This window comes from Silurus meridionalis, chromosome 9 (genome assembly GCF_014805685.1).
Source record: "Silurus meridionalis isolate SWU-2019-XX chromosome 9, ASM1480568v1, whole genome shotgun sequence".
Taxonomy (NCBI): Eukaryota; Metazoa; Chordata; class Actinopteri; order Siluriformes; family Siluridae; genus Silurus; species Silurus meridionalis.
Window position 1 is genome coordinate 10,360,204 of NC_060892.1, and position 23,838 is coordinate 10,384,041.

At 36.7% G+C, this 23,838-nt stretch overlaps 2 protein-coding genes across 2 annotated transcripts; one reads left to right on the forward strand and one right to left on the reverse strand.

The window, feature by feature from the left end:
• Positions 1-416: 416 nt before the first annotated feature.
• On the reverse strand, positions 417-15,609 carry mrps11 (mitochondrial ribosomal protein S11). Its single transcript, XM_046857740.1, has 6 exons — positions 15,436-15,609; positions 13,530-13,646; positions 12,975-13,073; positions 11,819-11,948; positions 9,034-9,099; positions 417-732 (listed from the first exon to the last, which is right to left on the reverse strand). The coding sequence occupies exons 1-6, from the start codon at positions 15,525-15,527 to the stop codon at positions 625-627; spliced, it is 612 nt and encodes a 203-aa protein (XP_046713696.1). The 5' UTR covers positions 15,528-15,609; the 3' UTR covers positions 417-624.
• A 410-nt stretch (positions 15,610-16,019) lies between these two features.
• Positions 16,020-23,313, forward strand: mrpl46 (mitochondrial ribosomal protein L46). The gene is made up of 4 exons (XM_046857739.1): positions 16,020-16,282; positions 16,898-17,099; positions 20,478-20,648; positions 22,706-23,313. The coding sequence occupies exons 1-4, from the start codon at positions 16,052-16,054 to the stop codon at positions 22,951-22,953; spliced, it is 852 nt and encodes a 283-aa protein (XP_046713695.1). The 5' UTR covers positions 16,020-16,051; the 3' UTR covers positions 22,954-23,313.
• Positions 23,314-23,838: the final 525 nt, after the last annotated feature.

The following is a 23,838-nucleotide window of genomic DNA, read 5'->3' on the forward strand; positions in this document are numbered from 1 at the left end:
GACAGGCTCGTATTCAACCGCCCGCCCGAGTCCTTGCTAATTGCTGTCGCTATGGCAACGAAGCACCTGATGTAACACTAGGAAAGGGCAATAACCTTACAACAGTCCATTTATTTATAGGGAGCTATTCTGTACTGTGCCTCTCACTCAGAACTGGAAAAATGGACTTGAGAGGCGGATCTGACATATCTAATAGTAGTGATGGAAAAAAAAAATATTAAATAAATAAATAAAACTGACATTCTTAAGTGTGCATTATACTGATGGGTACCATTGTTCAAACTGAACGAGCATCAAAAGGTGCCTTTCACCCATTTTCTATAACTAGCACCTTCATATGGCAGTGATGACTGTCTTTATCATGCACAAAATACCAGCTGCTGAAGATATGCGACAATGTAAAAGGGAAGACAAAAAAAAGTTAACTCTTTAATTCCATTGGTTTAATACATAAAAAAAGACACAAAGAAGCCACAAAAAATCTACCGAAACACCCCAAATAGTTACATGAAGTGTGATACGTCATACTGTGCAAAGGAAATGAGCAATGTGTTCAGCTCCTCTGCTTAGACTGCAGGCTCAGCTGTTGATGCTTTCGGCACAGACGGACTGGATTACTAGGGTTTAGATCCTTCGAGCTTTACGAGGCCGACAGCCATTGTGTGGAACCGGAGTGTTGTCAGTGATGGACACAATCTCCAGTCCTCCCATGGTTAACCCTTTAATAGCAGACTGAACACAGAAGCAGAAAAGATTTAACCACTTAGAAAACATCACAAATAACACAATACACAAAATAATACTTTATCTATTATCACAACCCAAATTAGTTGAATATTAGATACATTTTTGTGATTTTTTTTAGTTCAGCATTTTTTGAAGTTATGTCTTTACCTTTCTACTCACATTATCTACGAAATGCAGTAATTAAGAAAGCACATAACTTCTGAGACACGTGACTTAATTCACTGTAGAGCAACTATTATTAATATTTAATAATAACAAAACGGTTTCTTTTAATCAGCTTGGACAGATTTGGTGAATACATTTATTAGTAACTAGTTATTTTTCCCCTAATTTACTTTGTATTGACTCTGGACTTGCACAGCACGGTGCACTTTATACTTTATACCAAACCATACCTCACACGGACACTTTAAGGACAATCACATCAACCACCTTAAATTTTTACTGTTTACTGTCATAAGCATACCATGTATAGACAGTTTTTTCTCATATATATATATATATATATATCTTTATATATTTTATATTGTTTATACTTTATTTATCTGCCATCTTTTTCTTGGTTTATTTTTCTCCTCATCCTGGACCGTTGTAAAAAGCATTTCACTGCATGTCGTACCCTGTATGTATGTGTATGTGACAAAAATTTGATTTTGCACAGCAACTAAAAAAAAGGATCCAGTCTGAAAGTAAGCCACCTATTTTTAATATAAATGTTTTTTGTTTATTGTGAACTAGTTTAGTAATACATTTCCTAAACCAATTTCAGATCATTTGTACCAGAGCTTAACACTATCAATATACTGTTAACTTTTAACGCAACTGTAGAAATGAACAATAAACAAAACCCCCCCCCCCAAAAAACATCTTTAAAAAATCTGTACTGTTGCTTTTCAGGCAACAGTAACAAATTTGCTCCAAGAACTTTAGATGGATGGGGCAAACATTAGAAAGTTGAATTTTTCCACAATATACCTGTACATTTGAACCAATAAAAATATTTTTATGTTAATCACATAAAAAAATGAAAAGTAACAGCTTTATTCACATAAACAGTATCAAACCTATAAACATTTTCATATAGGATTTACCCCATTTAATAGAAAATTTCATATTCAATAAAAAATAAATAAAACAAAAGTGTCGTAACACACTTCTAAACACCAATTGAATCAGACATCAGAGAAAATTAAACCTTTAAAAAACCCTTTTGTTGAAAGCAGGATTACATTAACATAACACTATTATTTCTCTTTGAATGCAGAATTACATTAGAATCACAGAAAGAGGAAAAAATGTTCCCAAAGGCCGTTACGTGCATTGTTATAAATATGGGCACCAAGAACCCCCAGGGGTCTGTGATGTATAAGGGTGCATCACATGACATTACCATTAACTAGAATCAATGCTGTTATGGTTATTATTGAATTAACCGAGTAGTAAGTCATGCATAAAAACAAGGTTCAAAACAAGAAAAGATAACACAACTTTACACAAACTGTCATTTTTTAAAATGTAAACCAGCAAGAGATGGTAAGATGATACACAGTGTTTCAAATTTTAATAAGTGAAAAATGTCATTACAGAAAAAAAAAGGTTGCAACTAAATTAATATGATTAAAAACATTTGCCCTTAAATCTGTTTTATGGTGATAAAGGGCATTGAAAAGCCTCTGGCTGCTACATACACAAATAGAAAGTAAAAGAAAAATGTCTGCTTTAATACACTGGACTGAACAGGATTTGGGGTCAACAGTAGCAATTTTCTGGCACTAGGGATGAAATTCGCAGTATTTCAGTTAATAGCCATAACATGATCAGTAGAACCACCACTGCCTGATCAGAAATTATCATCATATATTAGCTCTTGATTAGGTAAGCTAATGCTACTCAGAGATACACTTAGGGAGTGTAATGAGTGTACACAAGACATACATCTTCTCTTGTGGCTGGCATGTTGGTGCATTAGTTAAAGTTGCTACAGGGTCTCTGGTTTAATCCTGATCTCCAGTTACTCTCTGTCCCGTGCTTTGCATGTCCTCACCATGTCTGTATGCGTTCCCTCCAACAAACCAAAAACCTTCCCTGTGGATTGGCGACTCTAAATTGGCCCAGTGTGTAAACGGTGCCTCATCCCAGGTGCACTGGTGCCTTACACCTTTGTTCCCAACCCTAACTATGGCAAAACAATTACTGAAGATGAATGAAACTATGCTCGTACACTGGTTGATCTCAAGCATTACATCTTTTTACATTTTACCTACCAGATAACTATCAACACACTATCCAAACCCCCCTAAGGGTCGACTACACATTAGCCATTACCATAGGCCCCACACGGGTATGTCCAGGCTAACATTAGCTTTAATACATTACGATTCTAGCTGCTTCTTGAATATTCTGGGGTGAAAAAAGGGAGGCATGGAGGTCTTAAAAGCCTGTGGTTGCCTGCGGCTCTGAAGGAGCTCATTATATTTTCGCCCTGCCTTAATGTCCACCCCCCCAGCTTACACTCGACAGCCAGGGAACCTGCTGTGGGCAATCAGGTCGACGGTCAGGCTCATATTATTTATTGGAAAATTAGCATTCATAAAAAAGCCGCTTTGCCTTACAGGGCACAAGGGTTTAAAAAAAAAAGGAGAGAAAAAGAGACAGGCACTGATGTCATGGACAGACTATGGCAGACAAAACAAGATTTTGGTTGATAGAACATATTAGATGAACAGCGTTAGCATCGGGTATACGCTTCAAAACGTTGAATTGAGAAACTGGTACAATTGAATAAGTGTGTCTCTTTTTGCAAGTATAATCATACAATAGTCAACTGTCAATAACTGCACAAGGTTTTTTATGAGTCAAAATACACTAAAGTTACTTGATCACCAATTCTGCTTGTTCTATTTTCTTTAACCGTCTTTACACCAAGCAATTTTCTAGACAATTTCAGCCTACTCTCAAACAGTGTCAATATTAAAGCTATAGTTGTATTTTAGAAGGGGGTGAAAGTAACAAAGATTAGTTGATTATAATGTAAAGTAAAAATGAATATGAACAAAATGCAAGGGGACCCTGTTCTCCCCTTGCATTTTGTTCATATTCATTTTTACTTTACATTATAATCAACTAATCTTTGTTAGTTTCACCCCTATCTAAAAAGGGGGAGACAACCATTTGATTGTTTGAGTCAGCCATTTAAATGCCATTTGATTTTGATAAATCAGAATAATTTGACTGAATCAGTGTATAAAACATGAGTTTTGATTGTCTTTATTATTTTAACCCTTTGTTAAATCATGTTTGTCAAAACTACCCCTAACTTTCAGGCTGAACACATGGCACAGAATTAAATTAAGAGATAAAAATTTTTTATCATCAGTGCTATAATCATTTTCTTCTGTCTTGTTTATTGTTTAATGCTGGTACATCTGTTACTTTTAAATGGTTTTTATTGTCAACTTTTTTTTTTATCTATACAGTATTTTAAATAGTAACATTTTGTATAATTGTATGACTTGGATGTTGAACCATCAATGTTGCTGAATATAAAAATTATTCTCCAGGGTCAACTGATAAACAAAGTAAGAACAAAATCACCAGAGGAAATCGATTAACAATGTGGGCAGATACTTATAGGATAAAATAATAAAAAAATAACTCAAATGATAAATGATGATCGAGTCATAATTCAATGAACACCTTTCTTTTTCCAAAATCAAAGATTACTTCCTTCCTTCTGTGCGACTTCTGGTTTTGTAGTTTGAATGCTAAACGCTGATGAAATGAAAGTGGTGATAAATGATGATCACAGCTCATATTTTATTAAATCTGCACTGTTTTAATCAAATTTATCAATTCAAATGGCAGTTTCACTAATTTAATGAATTTACTTGCATTCTAATTAGCTTGATTTTATACTTTTAAATTTTTTCTTTCTATTTGTTACTTTTTCATTTCGCATTTTGATGATTTTTCTACTCAGAAATGAAAATGTTCAGGCAGATTTACTGTGAAAAAGATGTAAAACCAATAGTTCACCTCCAATTGGTGTCCACAGACCAAACATTGCAGACCTGCTCAGAATCTTGCGATAAAAATCCCATTTCAAGTTTCACAAACCAGTACCGAGTTACAGCAGTTTCAGAAAAAAAAGCTCTGCCCCACTGGGACTAATTGCCATGTGGTGGCCATACGGTTTAGTCAGAACCCCTGACCCATAAATAACACAATTTTTTAGCTAACCAGGAGTATTATACTTCTATTATGCCACACCTTAGTATAGTTATCACATTGATCGCCAGTGGATTTTTAAGAGCTTAATAAGAATTATTTTTTATTAAATTCTTAAATAGTTTTTCTCCCAATTGATTTACTCAGAAAACAGCAGTCAGCTCAGGAAACATGTCAATAATAAATACCCTGTCTCTAATAGGTGCCTTTGTATCATGCTAATTTCTCATTCGACATCCAGACCACTTAATCTTCAGTTAAATCCTTTCACTATTGCCACCAACAAAAACCCACATTCACTGCATTTAATGCATCCCAAATAATTTTAAACAGCTGAAAACCCAACCAATGTACAAACATCTTTAGTTACATGAATTAAAATGTCAACAGAGTCAACTCATTTAAAGCCAAAATGGAAAAAAACGAAACCAAAATGAGCATCTACAGTATGTAGAAGGATGTAATGACATTCGTCATTACCCAGTGATGCACACTTTTGGTTCCTTTTCAGGAACTCTTTTTGGATCGCAGTCCTGTTACATGAGCAGACAAGCTTTTTTCCATACACTACAGAATTCACCCTGCTGTCACTGTCACAAGCCAACTCCACTGGCAGCTACACATGCCCAAGCAATGGTTCACAGATGGTGGTACGCTTTGGATCAGGGGGACTCACTTTTTCCCCCTGTCTGCCTAAAACCTTCAGTTTCCCCATCGTCCTAATTCATCCGTACGTTTCTGGGTGCTGTGATTTATAAAATGTTTCCATTTGGCGGTGCACCAGCTCAGTTCCTGATGCATTGGATTACCTTTTAAAGGGTTTTTTCTCTACCATTAAGATACTGAATAATTGAGCATCATTCTCTATTAATAGCGATTACTTTTTATTAAAAAAATAAACAAACAAACAAACCCCCCCCCCCACACAAAATATTATATAATTTTTTATTTTTTTATTTTTATTATATAATAATAATAATAATAATAAAATACACTGTAATATAAATATAAGAATATACATATGATAATAAGAAGAAAAAAAAACAAATGCCAAATTTAATTATCATTCTTTCCAATTGTTACAGGGCCAAGATGGATTGAAAACTACAGCTATTAAACTGGAACTGACTATTGCCATCTTGCTATTATACTGACATTTAGGATGATTTTATAAAAAAAATAATAATAATAAAATAAAATAAATAAATAAATAATAATAATAATAATTCTAACAAGGGGTGACCACATCTTATCCTACTTGTAAAACCCCTTAATATAAAGTTATTGTAGAAGGGGAAAAGAATCAAAAATTAAATAAACACTATTTCAAATATTTGCCCTTGCTCTGACCTTGACCCACTTCCAAAATGTAGGCAGTTCATCTGATGGCTACAATGATTGTCATTCCTCTCAATAGCTTGTATAAATGGTCAGTGTTATTTCTCCAGAACCATGGTGCAACTCAGAACAGCATTTTATGTAGCGGGACTACATAAAGTGCTATAAACAAGACTAAGATGAGTTCTGGTCAATAACACACAAAACAATGAATATACTGAACATAGCCTGTAAACTGTTTTGTAGTGTAGCAGCAAAATATGTATAATAGCAACACTGGCAGCAAAAAAACAAACAAAAAAAACAAAAAAAAAACCACACAAAAAAACAGATCCATAACAGAAGAATAAGAGTCTGATATAGCTTTGTAAAGTGTAAATGTGAAGTGGTACCATGACTCCATATAATTCATACAAACTATTCCATTTATTACACTAATAAGAATCCTGAACATACAGATATATGAAGATATAGTGCTTAAAAAAACAGCATGGTATAAAGAATAATAGTGAGGGGTAATTGGTGAAAAGAACAAGCTGATCATAGTTTAATGCAGATCTCATTTCTACATTTTTTTGTAAAACAGCTTTGAGCAGCAGTGGCTTCTTTTTGGATTATATTTTTAATCTTACTCAAGAAGATATGTAAAGACCAATGCATTTTTACACCACCATAATTTTTTCTATAATGTGATTATAGCACAGAGAGCATTATTTTTTTTATAAAATAAAAATAAATAACTACAATGTATTAACCTTCCATTGACTGTTGGTACTCATTTAAAATACATTATTATTTTTTGGCTCAGGTCAAATCTAATTGAGGACTCCAGCTTTACAAGATTAATTACTGAGGTCAACCAGTGGATTATTCCAACTTTCCTTCCTCGGTGGATCCTTTCACTTTGGACAGTCAGCTCTGAAAACCTGTTACCACTATTTATAAAATGAATTTATTCCGATTATAATGATGTTTTTGACCTCGCAATTGGCAGGTCGTTTTAATGGAAATGAGTTACGGGCAGCAAAATACGCAAACATTATCTGATGTTGGACATCAACAGCAGAGACAGAAATGTGCTTGTGGTTAGTACTGACTCATGCACACTGTGAATGCCAACCGCAGCAAAACACACCTGACTGATAAAAACAGCACTGGACTGAGCCGTAAGAACATGAATAATTTCTAAACGCTTCTAAAGGGTTCATTCAATAGAAACACAAGCACTTTTTTTTATGAAGTCTGGTTTCTTTGAGCCTTTAAAGCATCGTTCTTGTTTTGCAGATCCAGTGAGAGCAGTATTGTTTAAATATTTGCGAAGCGAACATAAAATAATGTACATTTAGCTGCTTTCTTTTCCAATCTCTCCACTTAATCATTCCTTTTTTAACCCGAAACACCTCGTACCCGACCTTTCCACAAATCTCTGCCACTCAGGTGAAGAATGCAACTGCTAAAGAGCTCTCCTTACATTTCCAAGACCACAGCCGATGCACAAGCTATGTCAAAGCTGATGTGTTGCTGTGACTGCTGCATGGTTTCTTTTCTTCCTCTACCCACCAAATCAAACCAGTTTTCACTCACCGTGGCCTTCAATTCTCAAGCAACTGCTACCATACTGGTGTGCTAGACAGTATGACGCTTATTTCTACACCTTGATTCAGCCCCTTAAAAATCCAATTGTTTTTTGTTATATAAGCTAAAGTTAGATATATAGACAGTTCTATTTATTTTTCGACACTCAATTCATATTCTGGTGTCTTTCCAAAAAAGGTAATCTACAGCATGTCCGAATAGTCCAAAGAGAGATAAATTGCAAAATTACATAGGCTATATTTATTTATTATTCTTTACAACTTATAGCGCTGTATGTTCTCTCACACTGCAGCTCAACATATTTGCTCAAGAATGGGTATGTCCATTAGTTGCTCAAATTTCCAGGCACTTGAAGATTTTTCCCCCACTTGTTAATGGCACTGCCATTTTCATAGTGTTCACACATATAGAAGCAGTAACAGTAAAGTTTAAAAAAAACAAAAAACAAAAAAAAAAACAAAAACAAAAAAAACCCCACAAACGAGCATGCTGAATAAAATTTTTTCACTCAACTATTTGAAAAAAGAAATTGTCAAAATACTAAAACACTTACTTAAATTACTTTTTAAAACTTTGCACGCAAAGTATAGACTCTCATGAACAAAGGATAATTAGGCACACGTACCTCAGTGCTCGCATCACTGAACTGCTCACGCTCGACAGATTCTCTGCAAAGCTCCACGACTAGATAAATACTTGTGTGCACACGTAATGCACGGCGCATTTTGCATGACCAGGCTCACTTATACTGCTTTGTGTGCTCAGGTCAGCAAATTATCACACTGTGAATAGTTGTTGATTTGATTTGATTTTTTTTATGATCACGTTACCTAGGCTACTTTGGAAGACAGAATGTATTCATAAAACTACCACAACAAACAATGCCCAACCCTCTTGAATGCTTCAAGCCATCACCCATATTGTTAAAAGGATTCACATATGGGAATGCTAGTTACGAAGTTACAGTGGCGAATAATTATTATTATTTTTTTAACAATTGCTGTCAGCTGTTACCATGGTCTGGTATACGATGCTATATTTATTGAGTTATGTGAAAAGACCGTACACACGTTTAACCTGGACATACAGTACACATCACAAAAGCACAAAACTAGCAATACTCACCAAGCGACCTGGACCGAGTCCTTTGACTACGACGCGCACAAACGTCACCCCCTTCACCTGTGCCTTCTGTTGCAAGGAAACAATCATAAAGTAAGGCACTTGTTCTATTAAAGGCTAATAAATGACAGGAGCAAAACAAAACCATGGGGGGTGTGTTGTGAGGGCTTGGGGGAAAAAAAGACTGATTTAGACAATGCTGCTTGTGTCTGCACAGTAAATGAAGGGCTGTAAGAATAAAGTCATGCAGTTATTATCTGTGGAGCTGCAGTGTGGGGCTCTCATTAACTCCCCCACCACAGACGTTGATGAAATTATGATCACACCGCTGAGGTGGCTTCGAAGGTGAGGGATAAATATAACAACTATATTTCTGTCCATCGGCCTAATTGTCTGGTTTATGAGTGAATAAACTCAATGTACAAGAAATGTCTCGACAAAAGAAAAACATGAGCGTTTGAAAAAGTTGTCGGAGATATTTCTGTCTGAAGAAAATTATACCTGGCAATAACAGATGGAGAAGCACATCCTCTCACAAGGGGGCAAAAAAGGAAAATGAGCCTTAATCAGAAAGTCCAATGCCTTTGCTGTGAACGTTATTGTCGGGTAATTGTTATTTATACCACAGAGCTGTTTGGTTCTCAGTTCTGATTGGTCAAAACGTGTTGACCGACACTGGCTTTGACAATACTGATTTATATTCATATACTCAATTAATATATTATTGTTTATTTATCAACATACTTTCTCAATGACTTGCAAGGCAGATAAGTCCCATAAATGTAATAAAAGAAAAACATGTGACAGAGCTCTATAGCAGGCCACTAAAGATCTTCCACTCCAACCTAGGTAAACCATTTAGCTAGATTTCACATTGCCAGGCACTTTTTGTGGGCTGTTATTTAAGGGGGTGCACAGTAGAATAAATCGCACTTAATGTGAAGAATGTGGTGAAATTGGTAGCTCCATGGTGGAGTCTTATGTTCAGAGGGTGAGTTCAAATCCCAACACCAAAAAGCTGCTACTACTGGGCTCTTGAGCAAGGGCCTGAACACTCAACTGCATAGTTGTATAAACGAGATACACTGCACTGGATTCGAGCGTCTGTCAAATACTATAAAAGCAAAGGCACAGCACTGTTAAAAATTGTTAAAAAAAATTTTTTTTATCAAAATTGATTCATTCTTGAACCTTAAATTATGGAACAATAACGAAGTACTTTTGAAAAATGTCCCCCAAAATGAACAAACAAAAGACTTGTCATGTTTAATAAAGTAGTTCTTTTTTCAGCACAATAGAAATACATTAATTTCTTTCTTTTATTCCTGATGCTTTTTATACTTCTATTCAGGCCAGGCTTTATATCAAAATATCAATTGCTCATTCCAAACATTTCCAGCAAGAATAGAAAAAGTAATTAAAATTTGATCCATCAAAAAAATAAATTTTATATTATATATATATATATGTATGTGAATATGAAAAGAAAAATTATATATATATATATATATATATATATATATATATATATATATATATATATATATATATATATATATATATATATTTTTTTTTTCTTTCATATTCACATACACACACAAAGTTTGGGAGTTTCCCTTTGAAATAAATGAACTGAATAACAGTCCGTTTGAACTCTAGCTGCCACGCGTGATGTCCACATGAGCTCCACGTCTGACCAATCAGCAGCTCTGCTTTACACTCACACACAGCTCACTGTAGGACCCCTTCTCTCACCCATTCTCTCCTCTTCATTATTCACCTACCTTCTTTCTCTTTCTCACTTTTTTTTTCTCTCTTCCTACCTGCTTATTTCACAGAATTTCTTTTACCCATTTCTATCTAATATTTCTCATATTTTACTTTTCTCTATTCTCCCTCTTCCCATTTCCTTTCCACCCTTTTCCAACCTCTCGTTTTCTTTCATCTCGTTTAGACTCTCCCCCACCCTCTACCCTGACCTTTACTCATTTATTTTTTTCCCTTTGCATAGTGCAAAGATAGTGCCTGTCATGCTGTACATTAATTAATATATACTCCTTGATTCAATATTATGCATTTTCTAAGATTCTATTGCAGTTGTTGACCAATAACTAACTATAAACAAGTAATTCAAATAAAATGGATGTGTGAGTGTTTTTTTTTTTATTGAAACTATAAAAAGCACATGACCTCGATACATTAGTAAAAGGAACAGTGGTGCCATCCAGTGGACAGCATACATATTTAAAGCCACTGACGTCATAAATAATGTTTTTTTGTTTTATTAAAATCCTTTTTGGGAATTTACTGCAACTTTTCTGGTTGTATATTGAGCTTCTTTTAAAGAACCTTCTAATTAATCCAATAAAACAAACCCGGCTAAATATAAGCAAGTAGACATTTACACAAACTCACAAACGTCTCCATCTGCTGTTCTTCTTAATCATTTCAACGAAAGGGGTATATATTACTTCATATTTAATTATACATGCACTTATGTGTATTATCAGTGAATTTACAGCAAATGTTGATTTAGGTTACAATTAAATAAAAGTTTGTGCCCTGTTGATTGTCATTGGCACGGTGTATACTGCTGATTTACTATTTTATACTGATGAGATTGCTCTTTTTTTTTTTATTTTTATTTTTTTATTTCTGCATAAATTTTTCATTGCAGGATCAATCTACTGGGGCAATAACTGTTTCCACTCGTCTTCATCAGCCTGACAAGCTCTCTGACCTGCGTGAGCTCTTGCATTTGATTTAATATTGGCTGAAAACATCTTACCGCAGCAGCTGAGATGCCGGTGGTCTGGGCAGCGATGGGGGTGGACTTCTTTATGTTACGGAATCCCTCTGTCCCACATGAGGTTCTGGCCATCGACTGACCCTCATTGTCTGTCACCTGGATGTGAGTGCTGCAGTAAAGATTGAGAATCTGATCAGAGGTCCTCTTACAGGCTTCAGGTTTTTGATTTTTTAGAATCTATCATACACTTTCTAGATTTCTTTCTTTCGACTTCTCCCATCAGGGGTCGCCACAGCGGATCATCCGCATGTTTTATTTGGCACATGTGTTTTACGCTGGATGCCCTTCCTAACGCAACCCTGCCCATTAATCCGGGCTTGGGACCGGCACTGAGAATGGCTGGGGTTGGTTCCCTGACCGGGGATCGAACCCGGGCCGCAGTGGTGAGAGTGCCGCATCACTAGACCACCAGAGGACCTACATACACTTTATAGATTTATATTTGTTAATTCAGCAGATGTTTTCACCCAAAGTGATTTAGGGTCTTGCTCAAGGAGCTTTTTTTGACAGTGTTGGGGTTGAAACTTTTTAAACACTTTTGGTTATGAGCTCGATTTCAATGCTTGTGTCCTCAATCCCACAATCAACAGGTTTACACACAGTTTTCTCACATTTCGTCCTGAAATGTAAAAAAAAAATTACCTTCTCACCCTGCATAGTCCGATGATCTGCATTCACCACTTACAGACAGTTATTATTAAACTGAGCGCCAAACATATGCTGTACTTATAACTTATTTTAAAACATAAAGGCATATTATGCAACATTGCATGAAACAAAATGCTACTGGTTCAGCAATGCTACTCAATATACATTATGTGATTTGGCACACAACCATGAATTCCATCTGAATATGTTAATAACACACAAAACTAAATGTTCTTCAGGAAGCTTGAATGAGCATTTCCATGACAAACGGGCAACACAGATTGCACATCCTGTAGCTCTGAAAGATCAAATTCTTCGTCATCAATCGAGGCTTTATAAAACAATGACGGATATATTACATTATTCCCAGCCAAAGATTTACTGCATGTCTCACTGTTGGACAAAAAGATCTCATTTTTACTTCACATCGTCTTCAAACATCACAGTGCTTATTTTAATGCTGTTTGTATTAAATGCAGTAACTTACTTGTTATAGGTGGCTTTGATATGAACTATTGGTAATTCTTCAAATGTTTTGCCTCCCCATCTTAAACCACTGTCCTGGCCAGGAAAGGGAGGATAAAGACTGTGTGTAGGGGAGGGGAGAGAGAGAAGGAAAGAAGAGAGAGAGAGAGAGAATAAATGGTATAGAACTGTAATTAGTTAGGGATGCAGGAAAAAAATATTGTACAGTATTATTTAAATTAAACATGCTTTTTCAATAAATTTTCGCAATTTTTAAATTTAATTTCTCTACAAATTCCATGCAGTCTGCAAGTTAAAAAAGTCAAACTTGCATCAAATGTTATTGAACCAACCTAAAATAAGTTAGCAACCAAAGAAACTAAAAAGAACATTTGCAAAATTTAGTATTGCGTATAATTGTTCATGTGCATCCCCCCCCTACTTCTAGCCTATTTTATATCCCCAGAACAGCTTTTGGATCCGTCGAGCCATTCCACTATTTGTTATTTCTAATATGGTGTCACCAGGGTCACCGGCAGTAGCAGCCAAAGAACTCTGCCTTGGTTTGATGACCTACCTGAACTCTTTGGAGCTTTTTGAAGGAGTTGTGCTGGACACGGGCTCTTGTGGTTGAGCTTCAACATCTTGTAACCGGACAGAACTTGTGTATAGCGTACGCAGGACATTTCCTCCCCTGCGTTACAAAAAGGCAGGCAATTAATACTGACGTACATTTTTGGAGATCTGGACACTAATCAGCATGATATGTGCTTATGTGCGATACAGCCAGAGGTTTGTTGGACACCTGGCCGTCACACCCGATTGTCCTTTTTGAGTGTCCCACTACAGATTCTAGCTTTCTGTTAAAATAACCACCATTTCTCACCATTTCTTTTTTCACTAGATTTTAGATCATGGTTGCTAAAGTTTGTGCTCATTCAACCTCAAAATGGTGTCTGGGTTACAGGTGTTCCAGTGTTCCTGTCTTCAAGAAAAATCTTCCTTCTTTATATAAAATCTTTTGATAAGGCAAAACCTAGACACTTTAATAAATATGCAAAATCATCTGGTGATATGTAGTACATGTTCACCATGCATGTGCTACTTGCTGAAGCAAGTACACTATGAATTAATCTACATACACATGAACTACAAGAGAAAAAGGACATTTAAAGAAACTGTAATTTAAGAAAGGGGTGTGTAAGGCACAATCATATATTACACACCAACCAGGCATAACTTAATGATCACCGATCAAGCATAACATTATGACCACCTGCCTAATAGTGTCGGTCCCCTTTTTACTGCCAAAACATTCCTGACCCATTGAGCATAAACAGCATTAACTTTTTCAGCAATTAGCGCTACAGAAACTCATCTGTTGTATCGAACCAATTGGTACAGCCTTCGCTCCCCACGTGCATCAATGATCCTTGGCCGCCCATGACCCTGTCGCCATGTTCACCACTGTTCCTTCCTTGGAGCACTTTTGATAGATACTGACCACTGCAGACCGGGAACATCCCACAAGAGCTGCAGATTTGAAGATGCTCCGACCCTGTTGTCTAGCAGCCACAATTTGTCAGTCATCAAACTCACTCAAATCTTGACATTGGACCTCCTGAAGTGTTTAAAGGCTCTGGCATGGAGAAGCTGATGCTGGATCTGTGATGATCACAAGTGTTGAGCTCAGTAGCTCCTACTTTTATACCAAAGACTGTAGAAAGAACATTTACTTATAATCTTATACTCCAGTGCTCATGTTAGTTCTCACTCTCCAGTGTTCTGTATTGTTGAAAGATTTATGATCAAACTCTTAAAGTCACCCAAATGAGGATGGGTTCCCCTTTTGAGTCTGGTTCCTCTCAAGGTTTCTTCCTCATTACATCTAAGGGAGTTTTTCCTTGCCACAGTCGCCATGGCTGCTCATCAGGGATAAATGCACACCGTTCACCTTCACTGTTGATTTCTGTAAAGCTGCTTTGAGACAATGTCTGTTGTGAAAAGCGCTATACAAATAAACTTGACTTGACTTACACTTGCCCATTTCTCCTGCTTCTAACACGTCAACTTTGAGGAACAATATTCACTTGCTGTCTAATATATTCCCCCAACTAACAGGTGCCATGATGAAGAGATAATCAGTGTTATTCACTTCACCGCTCATAATGTAATGCCTGGTCATTGTATATACACCTTATAATATATGAGATATATACATTGTATAAATAGCTGCACTGTATATTCAAATTATATATAGATATGCAAATTCTACTGTAGAATATGCTGCGAGTTTACAATGATAACATGGACATTTGAATGATAATTTTACAGTTTTATTAACTAAAGTAAAATAATATTCTACATTCAAGTAATTTTCATTACTACATGTTTCTTCACTGGCTTACACATGCACATTATCCAACTATCAAATACACATGCAGCTCATCTGATGCCGGTTAGCCAAACAAGCACAAACTTACGTCGTTGTTCCGGATGAATTCAACGGCTCAAAAAGCTGGCGACATGCCACTCTTACGAAAGCTGCAAAATTTATTTTAGACATTTTATACATTTCATGGCATTTATTGACTATCTCAAAACTAGCTACTACTGACAAAACGCTTTAGTTTTTCCCTACCCGTTTTCCGATAAACCCCGCCTTCGTGCTTATGATTAGCTAGAACGCTCCAGTATTCAGATTCTGATTGGTTAGTAGCAGGAATTTAGCGGCACTCTATCTAGAATAACCAATGGTATTCGAGTAGATGGACGTTTGTCGGAAATGGGTTGGAAATAAAATAAGAGGACGCCATGACATTGCGGGGACGCGTGTATCTGGAATGTCCCATCCGACAAAATCATAGGGGTGGTACTTATGCCAGATCACGTACTTTTAGTAGATGCACGCAGCAAGTAGACGTTATCTTTATTTTATATATTTGTTTGAAATTAATATTTTTTTATGAACACAGTATTAAGTGCCTTATATGTTGTAATAAAAGTACACTCCATTATCAGTCACCCACCATCCCCATTATAGTTAGACGGTACATTATTTTAGCGTTTGTTCTCCGTTGCATTGTGGGTACTTTCAAAATGTCGGCGCCCTGTTGGAGGTATGCTTGGCGACCGGTATGGCAAATTGCGTCAAGACCAGAGAGGATAAAAGCTGCAGTGCGATATGTTTCCTCTATCGCTCAGAAAGCCAAGACTGCTAATCCACCGTCGCCCTGGGTTATACACGGTGCCGTGTGCTTACAGAGACTTCCGGTCATCTCTCAGGACCTGAACCCGGTTGAAGAGAAGTTCATGGAGCTTATGCGCCAGGTCATCTTCACGAAACCCCGCTAAGAGTGACAAGATGAGCAGCTTGACGTTATCTTCAAAGATAACCTCCCGTATAGCGTCTTTTCACGACTGTAGTGCTCGGTATAGGCGTTAACCTGGTTTATTCAAACCATTCTGTAGTGCCGTGATGTAGCAAAAAGGATGCTGAGTCCCACGTGACTCGTGTTCGACCTTTTTTGGTCTCCATGTGATCTAAAAGTCATTTTATTAAGTCATAGTCATTGCAATCGCTCAATTGAGATACAGCCTTTCATATCAAGCACCTAAATCCTGATTAAAACACCACTGTGTAATGACACTTTGTCCATGTTGACTACAATTGGGGAAGGCAAAATATCTATTTAAAAGTTACATAACAGACTTCAATTGCCAAGTTATCTGAAACATATTTGACTTTGGAGGCAAGATTGTTTATTAAAATGCTGCTCACGATTTACATGATGTTATCTGCAGTTGATTTAAAAAAGATATTGTCTAGAGATTTGTCATGTGTGTTTTTATACATGTTAGTAAGACCTCCAGTAGCAGTTCACAGTCCAGACTTTGTAGCTCTTTGTTGTAAAAAGTTTTAACCATGTGCTGTGGCTCTTGTAGATGGAGCTGGAGAGGAGCATGCTCTCGGACCACGAGCTGCGGCTGCTGGAGGACGCAGAGCGCATGAGCCGCAAACAGGATGCCGATTACGACTCTGATGACGAAGAAGCCTATGGAAGTCAGGAGATTGTCACCGCACAGGATTTGGAGGACACATGGGAACAGAAATTTAAGCTGTTCCAACCTGCTCCGAGAACAAAAGGTGCGGAAACTCTCTAATGAAATTAAAGGGATTTATTTTATTCAGAGCAGCAGTAAGATACATTTACATTTGTGCCATTTAGCAGACGCCCTTGTACGCAAGATTTAACACTTCAAATAAATCAGTCTACAACTCTTGATTCTTACAAAGCAAACTTGGAAAGTGCTAATTTAAGTATTTCAGGAAGATGTAGGTCTTCAATCGTCGTTTGAAGATAGTCAGGGACTCCGCTGTATGGACATCTAGGGAAAATTCATTTCACCACCTCGGTGCCAGAACAGAGAAAAGCCTTGAAGTGTACTTGCCTCTAATTCTGAGAGAAGGTGGTACCAGTTGAGCAGTGCTGGAGGATTTCAGACAGCATGGTGCAGTGCGAGGTGTGGTGAGGCCTCTGAGGTAAGATGGTGCTGGTCCATTTTTGGTCTTGTAGGCAAGCATCAGTGTTTTGAATCTGATGCGTGCAGCTACTGGAAGCCAGTGAAGGGAGCACAGCAGTGGGGTGGTGTTGGAGAACTTGGGCAGATTGAACACAAGTTGTGCAGCTGCGATTTGGATCATTTGCGGTGGACAAATAGCATTTAGAGGATGACCTACCAGCAGAGAGTTGCAGTAGTCCAGTCTTGAAATGACAAGAGACTGAACAAGCACCTGGGCAGCCTGTGTGGACAGAAATAGTTGAATCCTTCAGATGTTGTAGAGAAGAAATGGACAAGAACGAACCACATTAGCAACATGTCAGGAGAAGGGCAGTTGATTGTCCATATTTACTCCAAGGTGGCTGAAGAGGAGAGCAGAGAGTCATGAAGTGTTATTCGGAGAACTTGACCTGGAGATGAATCACCTGGGATGACCAGCAGTTCTGTTTTGCTGGAGTTGAGTTTTAATTGATGAGCACTCAACCATGAAGATATTTCTGTCAAGCATGCCGAGATCCGAGCAGAAGCTGTGGTATCTGAGGGAGGGAAAGAAAAGATGAGTTGAGTGTCATCAGCATAGCAGTGGTAAGAAAACCCATGTGAGGATATGACTTCACCAATAGAGTAGGTATAGGGGGAAGAAAAAGAGGGGACCATGCATAGATTAAATCTTTTTAATGAAATGATTGCTATAATGGCAAATATCTGCCAAGATCTGACACTAATCTACTTACTCACTTTAATATTAGCACAAGCCTCTTGAGATTTCTCCCCTTCTATGAATTGAGGTGCACTATTATTCTATTTCAGCTACTGATGATCTTAAAAAAACAATTTGGCCCCAAAATAAAAAAGTACTGAATGTTCCTTTCACTCTGTTCATATTTGAACAGCTAAGAACTTTCTTGTCTAAAGTTTGAGTCCCTTATTAAAAAATTGTAGAGTACAATTCAAGTCCCCCAACACCTTTTTTTTTTTTTTTTTAAATTCCCTTTTCTTTTTTTTTAATGTAAAGTGTAGATTTAGTGCTCATTAAGTGTTTATACAAGTGGTGGATTTATAGCCAGCAAGTGAGTTTGTACTTCAAACCGCCTTAGGGAACACAATTACACTATTTTGGTGACGACGAAGAGTTTTTTGGCACACAAATTTGATTTGTACTGAAACAATTTTTGAAAATACCATAAGCTGAAAGACCAATAGGATTAATAACATGTATATCAAATTCCACCTTTTAATTTGTCTCTTTGTATAGTTGGTTGTGTGCCACAATATCAGAAATCATTCCAGTCAAAAACTAAGAAGTTTTGGGCTGATTGACTGAATTAATATACACAGAAAATTGTCATTCATCTAGCAGTAGATACTTATCCAGCAGTCCAAACCCGTTTTTTCCCAACATGACACGATTTACACTAACAAGGAATTAATTTAAATATATTTTAAAGCTAATTAGGGACTTGTTAGATTTTTTTATATTTTAGTGTTGGACTGGAGACAATTTCAGACCAATTTTTATTTCACCACTATTTCTGTTGTAAGACGAGTAAAGGTAGATGTAATATTGCCAGCTGTGAGGTTGGGAAATGACGCACTTACAGAAACTCGCCTGGATGGTCGATTTTAAGGGATTCTTCATTAGTGTGTAAATAAAACCCCCTAATTTTTAATATAATCCATTTACAAATCTTGGTCGTATGAACTCATGTTCATACGACCATTATTTTAAATGTGGTTGTCGCAAGACCATAGCTGTATGCCTGTTTCATCTTTTTGGGCCCAAAGAGATCCTGACTGTCTATTGTCTGCAGGTTGTGACAATGTCATTTGCCATCATTTTGGATTAAAGATTGTCTGTATAGAACCAACAGTGGACAATAGTAAATAATGTTAACAAAATCTATCCAGAAGTCAGTAGTGAGCCAGAAAGTCAGCTAACATTAGCGATAACTTAAATGATGATTTCAAATCAGTGATTACTATAATCAGTGTTCTAGATTTAAATAGCGGCTTGCTTTTGATGAATTTTACTAGCTGCAGGCCAGCAATTACAAATCAGGAACTACTGGATGGCAGTTCCAATACCTCAGCTGGATGGTGGATTTTTTAGATGATTCTGAGGTAATCTACATTTCAGTGTAATCCTTTTACACATTAGTTAATGTCCATATGGCGCTTATATTTCTCTGAAAGAAAAGAATCTTACATAGCGTGTTTAATCACTTTAAAACAATAACTTAGTCGCTTTGTTGTGGGATAACTTTTTTCTTTATATGACAATTTTTTTTATATGTATATTATTTCTCCAAGTTAAAATAGTTTACTGATGCAAGGTCCTTGACTTAAGTCGACAATATGTTAGATAGTGAGTGACAGGAAGTGAAGGTGCCACTCAAGTTTTACTGAGAAGAAAATACTGCTCTCCATCATGTGAGCTGAGAGGAAGGTGGTGGGGCTTCCAGGTGGTAGTATTTGTGCAAATCGATCCAGATTAATGTTTACTTTGTTTTATAGAGGAGAAATACACTTGTATTTTTTTTTAATAATAACTTTACCAGTCCACTTTGATGTAACATTGCGATGCTTCTATTAAATTGCATGAAGATTGGGTGATCTGGTAATATAATCACTTTGATGATGTTGCAGTCTAAAATCACGCAGAGGCGATTCAATTCTATCGCACAAGCTTTCGTTCAGCTTTTCTCCATTAATAGATTTGTGGAGCATCTTGCTGTGCAGCCCAGGCCTTATTTAATACTTGAACAGCGTGTCTCTTGATAAAATAGCTGTGGCGTAATTGTTTTCTTCTTGATATAATCCGAACTACAACAGTGATGTCACAGGCCACAGATGGATTTTGTGCATCTTCCCACACTGCAGCCATTCATAGGATAAATATTAGCGAACACTAACTATCGCTAAGTGTGTCATACTGAGTCAGTGATTTCCAAACATTTTGTAGCTTCTGACACCACAGATGTGAGCTCGGCTGAGCGCTGCCTGGGAGACAGCGTGGTGCTGCTGGTGAAGCAGGATGTTGGCTCTCAGAAGGTTTGGCTTCTGCCTCAGTTGCCATGGGAGGCGGGAGAGACGCTGAGGCAGACCGCAGAGCGTGCCCTCGCCAGTCTGCCAGGTAATGTGCCCACTTCCCTTTACGCCATGTGTGCGCGCGCCAAGCGGAAGATTTAACTCCTGTCATTTTGACTTGAACTTTATAATGGATTTTACTAATTCCAAGAGCGAAAGAACATCCAGATAAAATATTCAGACAAGAGTATGAACATTTCTGCTGGATTAAAGAAAAGAAGGGGGAGTTAATCCGATGCACTCCAGCTGCTTTATAATGACTGTGAAGACTAAAGAGGTGCACAAGGGATCTGATTGGAGGTTTAAACGTTCTAGAACAGTTTTTTTCTGATTTTGTAATATATGAATTATTAACATTTTCTTTAGCAATTTACATATTTTCCAGGTTAATTTACTCCCATACACACAGGATATATTCTGACTAAATTATGTGGTTATAGAAAATAATCAGTGCTGTTGCTTTATATAACTGGCATAATTACCTGCTAATTACACAATATTTATATGCAGATTTTACTCTTCTGCTATGTAAATTTCTTACTGTTGGCCAACCGTAGTCTGTCTCTCAGCAGCAGATGATGTGTAGGAGAAAATTCACTTACACATGGAAACTGTTTCGTTTACTAGTGTGATAATTAATTACATGCCTGAATACATTTATTACTTCTCTTTTTCCTGTTTTTATTTTGCTGTGTGTTTATCAAGCATGCAATAAACAAATGTTAAGGTTTCAGTTTATTTATGTGGCTCTTTTTAAAGTTCTAAAAAATGGAATTATTAAAAAATTATAAACTACTGCAGTGTGTTAACTTGTAGCAACAATTTAAGGGTAAACATAAGAGAATAATAGATAGTTAATTTGAGAAATAATATATATATATTCTGAATTCACTTCATATTGCCCTGATTTTCTTTTTTTAAACCATTTGGACCCAGGCCTTAATAATTTATGTAATTCAAATTCTCCTCCTGAAGTCTGTCTTGATGATGCTCCTTACCCTCTGTGTGTGTGTGTGTGTGTGTGTGTGTGTGTGTGTGTGTGTGTGTGTCTCTTCTCAAACACTTTTCCTGTCTCGATCTATTCCGTAAGTCGGGGGCTACCTGTATGCATGCGTGTGTGTGTGTATGTGTGTATATATGTATATACACCTAATGTATACATGCATGCATACAGGTAGCCCCCGACTTACCGAATAGATCGAGACCGGAAAAGTGTTTGAGAAGAGTAAGACTTGCGTGTCTCGGTTCCACAATGCATGCCTGCCAGGCGTTCTTTTTCTCCCTCTGTTTACTTGTATATATTTTGATTTTTCTTGTGTTTTTTTTTCTTTTCTTTTTTTGTTCTTTAATAAAGAACTATACTAAATGAGAGAGAAAATAAGACTGGTGTCTTAAAATGAGCAAGTAATTTGTTTCCTTTTCAGAAAAATGTAAATTTTTATTGCTGTAATTGCATACGAGAATATCAGTGAAAATTAAACCCATATAGTGTATTTAATAGCAATATTACATCAAAGTACAAATGCTGTTTTGTTCAAAAAGTCTCTCTGCAGTGGCCACGTAGGGTAGGTTATGGGAAACTATTCATTAAAAACCTCAATTATTCTCACTGATTTATTATTTATTAAATCTCGCACAGTATCGTGATGTGGTTTTCTTGTCTCCAGAAAGCTGCTTGAAATTTTCCACAAACTAAATCTGTGTATTTATCTCCAGCTAAAATAAACGTGCTCCAATACCTACTACTGGCCACTGCAGTGAGACTTTTTGACCGTACTGTATATAAAAATATAAAAAACAAATTCAAATCACTTTAAAAACAGTAACTGCACTGTTCGGTGTTTACTATGATTTAGTTTGAAATTATCCCAAACTTTCGGGCGTTTTCTTTGGCCTGAATCTTCTCCTCGCCCCTCTGTGTTTTCTTCCTGTTCCTCCATTTTTCATTCTGCAGCATGCGCTTACCTGTCCAAATTACCTGTCAGAGTTATTCGATTGTGTGTGTTTATTGTTTAGCAGTATAAGTTGTGTAAGTATAATGGGAATTTTAGAGAGAAAAAAAACATACAACATATTAAAGTTTTTGTTTGTTTCTGCACTTAGGTGAAAAATTGGATGCGACCTTCCTCGGGAACGCTCCTTGTGGATTTTACAAATACAAATTCCCCCAAAACATCCGGACCGAGAACAGAATAGGAGCCAAGGTGTTTTTCTTCAAAGCTGTGCTCTCTGGTAGGGGCAGTCTTCCAGTAGAGAAGAACTCCTGTGTGTGGGTGAAAAAGGATGAGCTCCAGGATTATCTCAAACCAGAATACCTGAAACAGGTCAAGCGATTTATTTTGAATGTGTGACATGCTGAGACACTGGACCCCATGTAGAAATGTTATATACACACACTTCTGTAAGACACTTTCTCCGACTCTGTGTAGTTGGATTGTCACACATCAAATGCCTCGTCTCTGCTGATCAGAAGTAAAATGTTCAATTTGGGGGGGGGGGCATTTTCATGCCATAATCAGTTATGGCCCTGTGACCAAGTGTGACACAGATGACAAAATAAATCCAGATTTCCAGAGGAGTTGATTAAATAAATGAATCAGGTGTGATGAGCTGAGTGTGTCGGATGGTGAGCTTGATTGAATTCTGTTCCAGTTACACAACCACAAATAACCGTTTATATTGTACATGTGCATTAAACGTACTAATGTGGACATTTTTAGTGTTTCATATTTTTCTTCAGTTGTATTGCTTTGTCTTGAAAAGTAAAACACATTTTAAAAAACAGCCAAACATGAAGTTGACCCTCAACCATGAGTTGTTCTCTACGAATGACAGTCCATAATTTCATATTTTATAGTAATGTCTTGTGCCAATTTCTTTCACTGATCATCAGTATTAATAATACTGATGAAATGGAGCCCCTTTAACACTTTCATGCTTGACAAGGTTCTTTTAATGCTATTATAGGACACAGAAGTCCTGTAATGCTGACTCATGTCCTGTAATGCTGATCTCCTTGAAATAACTGTCATTTTTCACCTTGTTCCACTTTAACTTTAAACGTCACCTCTGTAATGCAAATGTGAATTCTTGAATAATTGTCCTGTTAAACGTGATCGATGTCGCTGTAGTTGAAATTCTAGTAAACATTTTTTTTTTTTTTTTTATGAAAAACACCTTGACATCCCACATATATATCAGGCTTTCCCAAACTACCTAAAATGTGAAAGCACACA

Excerpts from the sequence above, each read along its gene's own strand:
- mrps11 (XM_046857740.1), bottom strand. The coding sequence starts at position 15,527 with ATGTATAAAATGTCTAAAATAAATTTTGCAGCTTTCGTAAGAGTGGCA. Across the intron at positions 13,647-15,435 it reads AATTCATCCGGAACAACGAC|GGGAGGAAATGTCCTGCGTA; the intron begins GTAAGTTTGTGC and ends TTTGTAACGCAG. Across the intron at positions 733-9,033 it reads GACTCGGTCCAGGTCGCTTG|TCTGCTATTAAAGGGTTAAC; the intron begins GTGAGTATTGCT and ends TTCTGTGTTCAG.
- mrpl46 (XM_046857739.1), top strand. The coding sequence starts at position 16,052 with ATGTCGGCGCCCTGTTGGAGGTATGCTTGGCGACCGGTATGGCAAATT. Across the intron at positions 16,283-16,897 it reads TCATGGAGCTTATGCGCCAG|ATGGAGCTGGAGAGGAGCAT; the intron begins GTCATCTTCACG and ends TGGCTCTTGTAG. Across the intron at positions 17,100-20,477 it reads ACCTGCTCCGAGAACAAAAG|CTTCTGACACCACAGATGTG; the intron begins GTGCGGAAACTC and ends AACATTTTGTAG.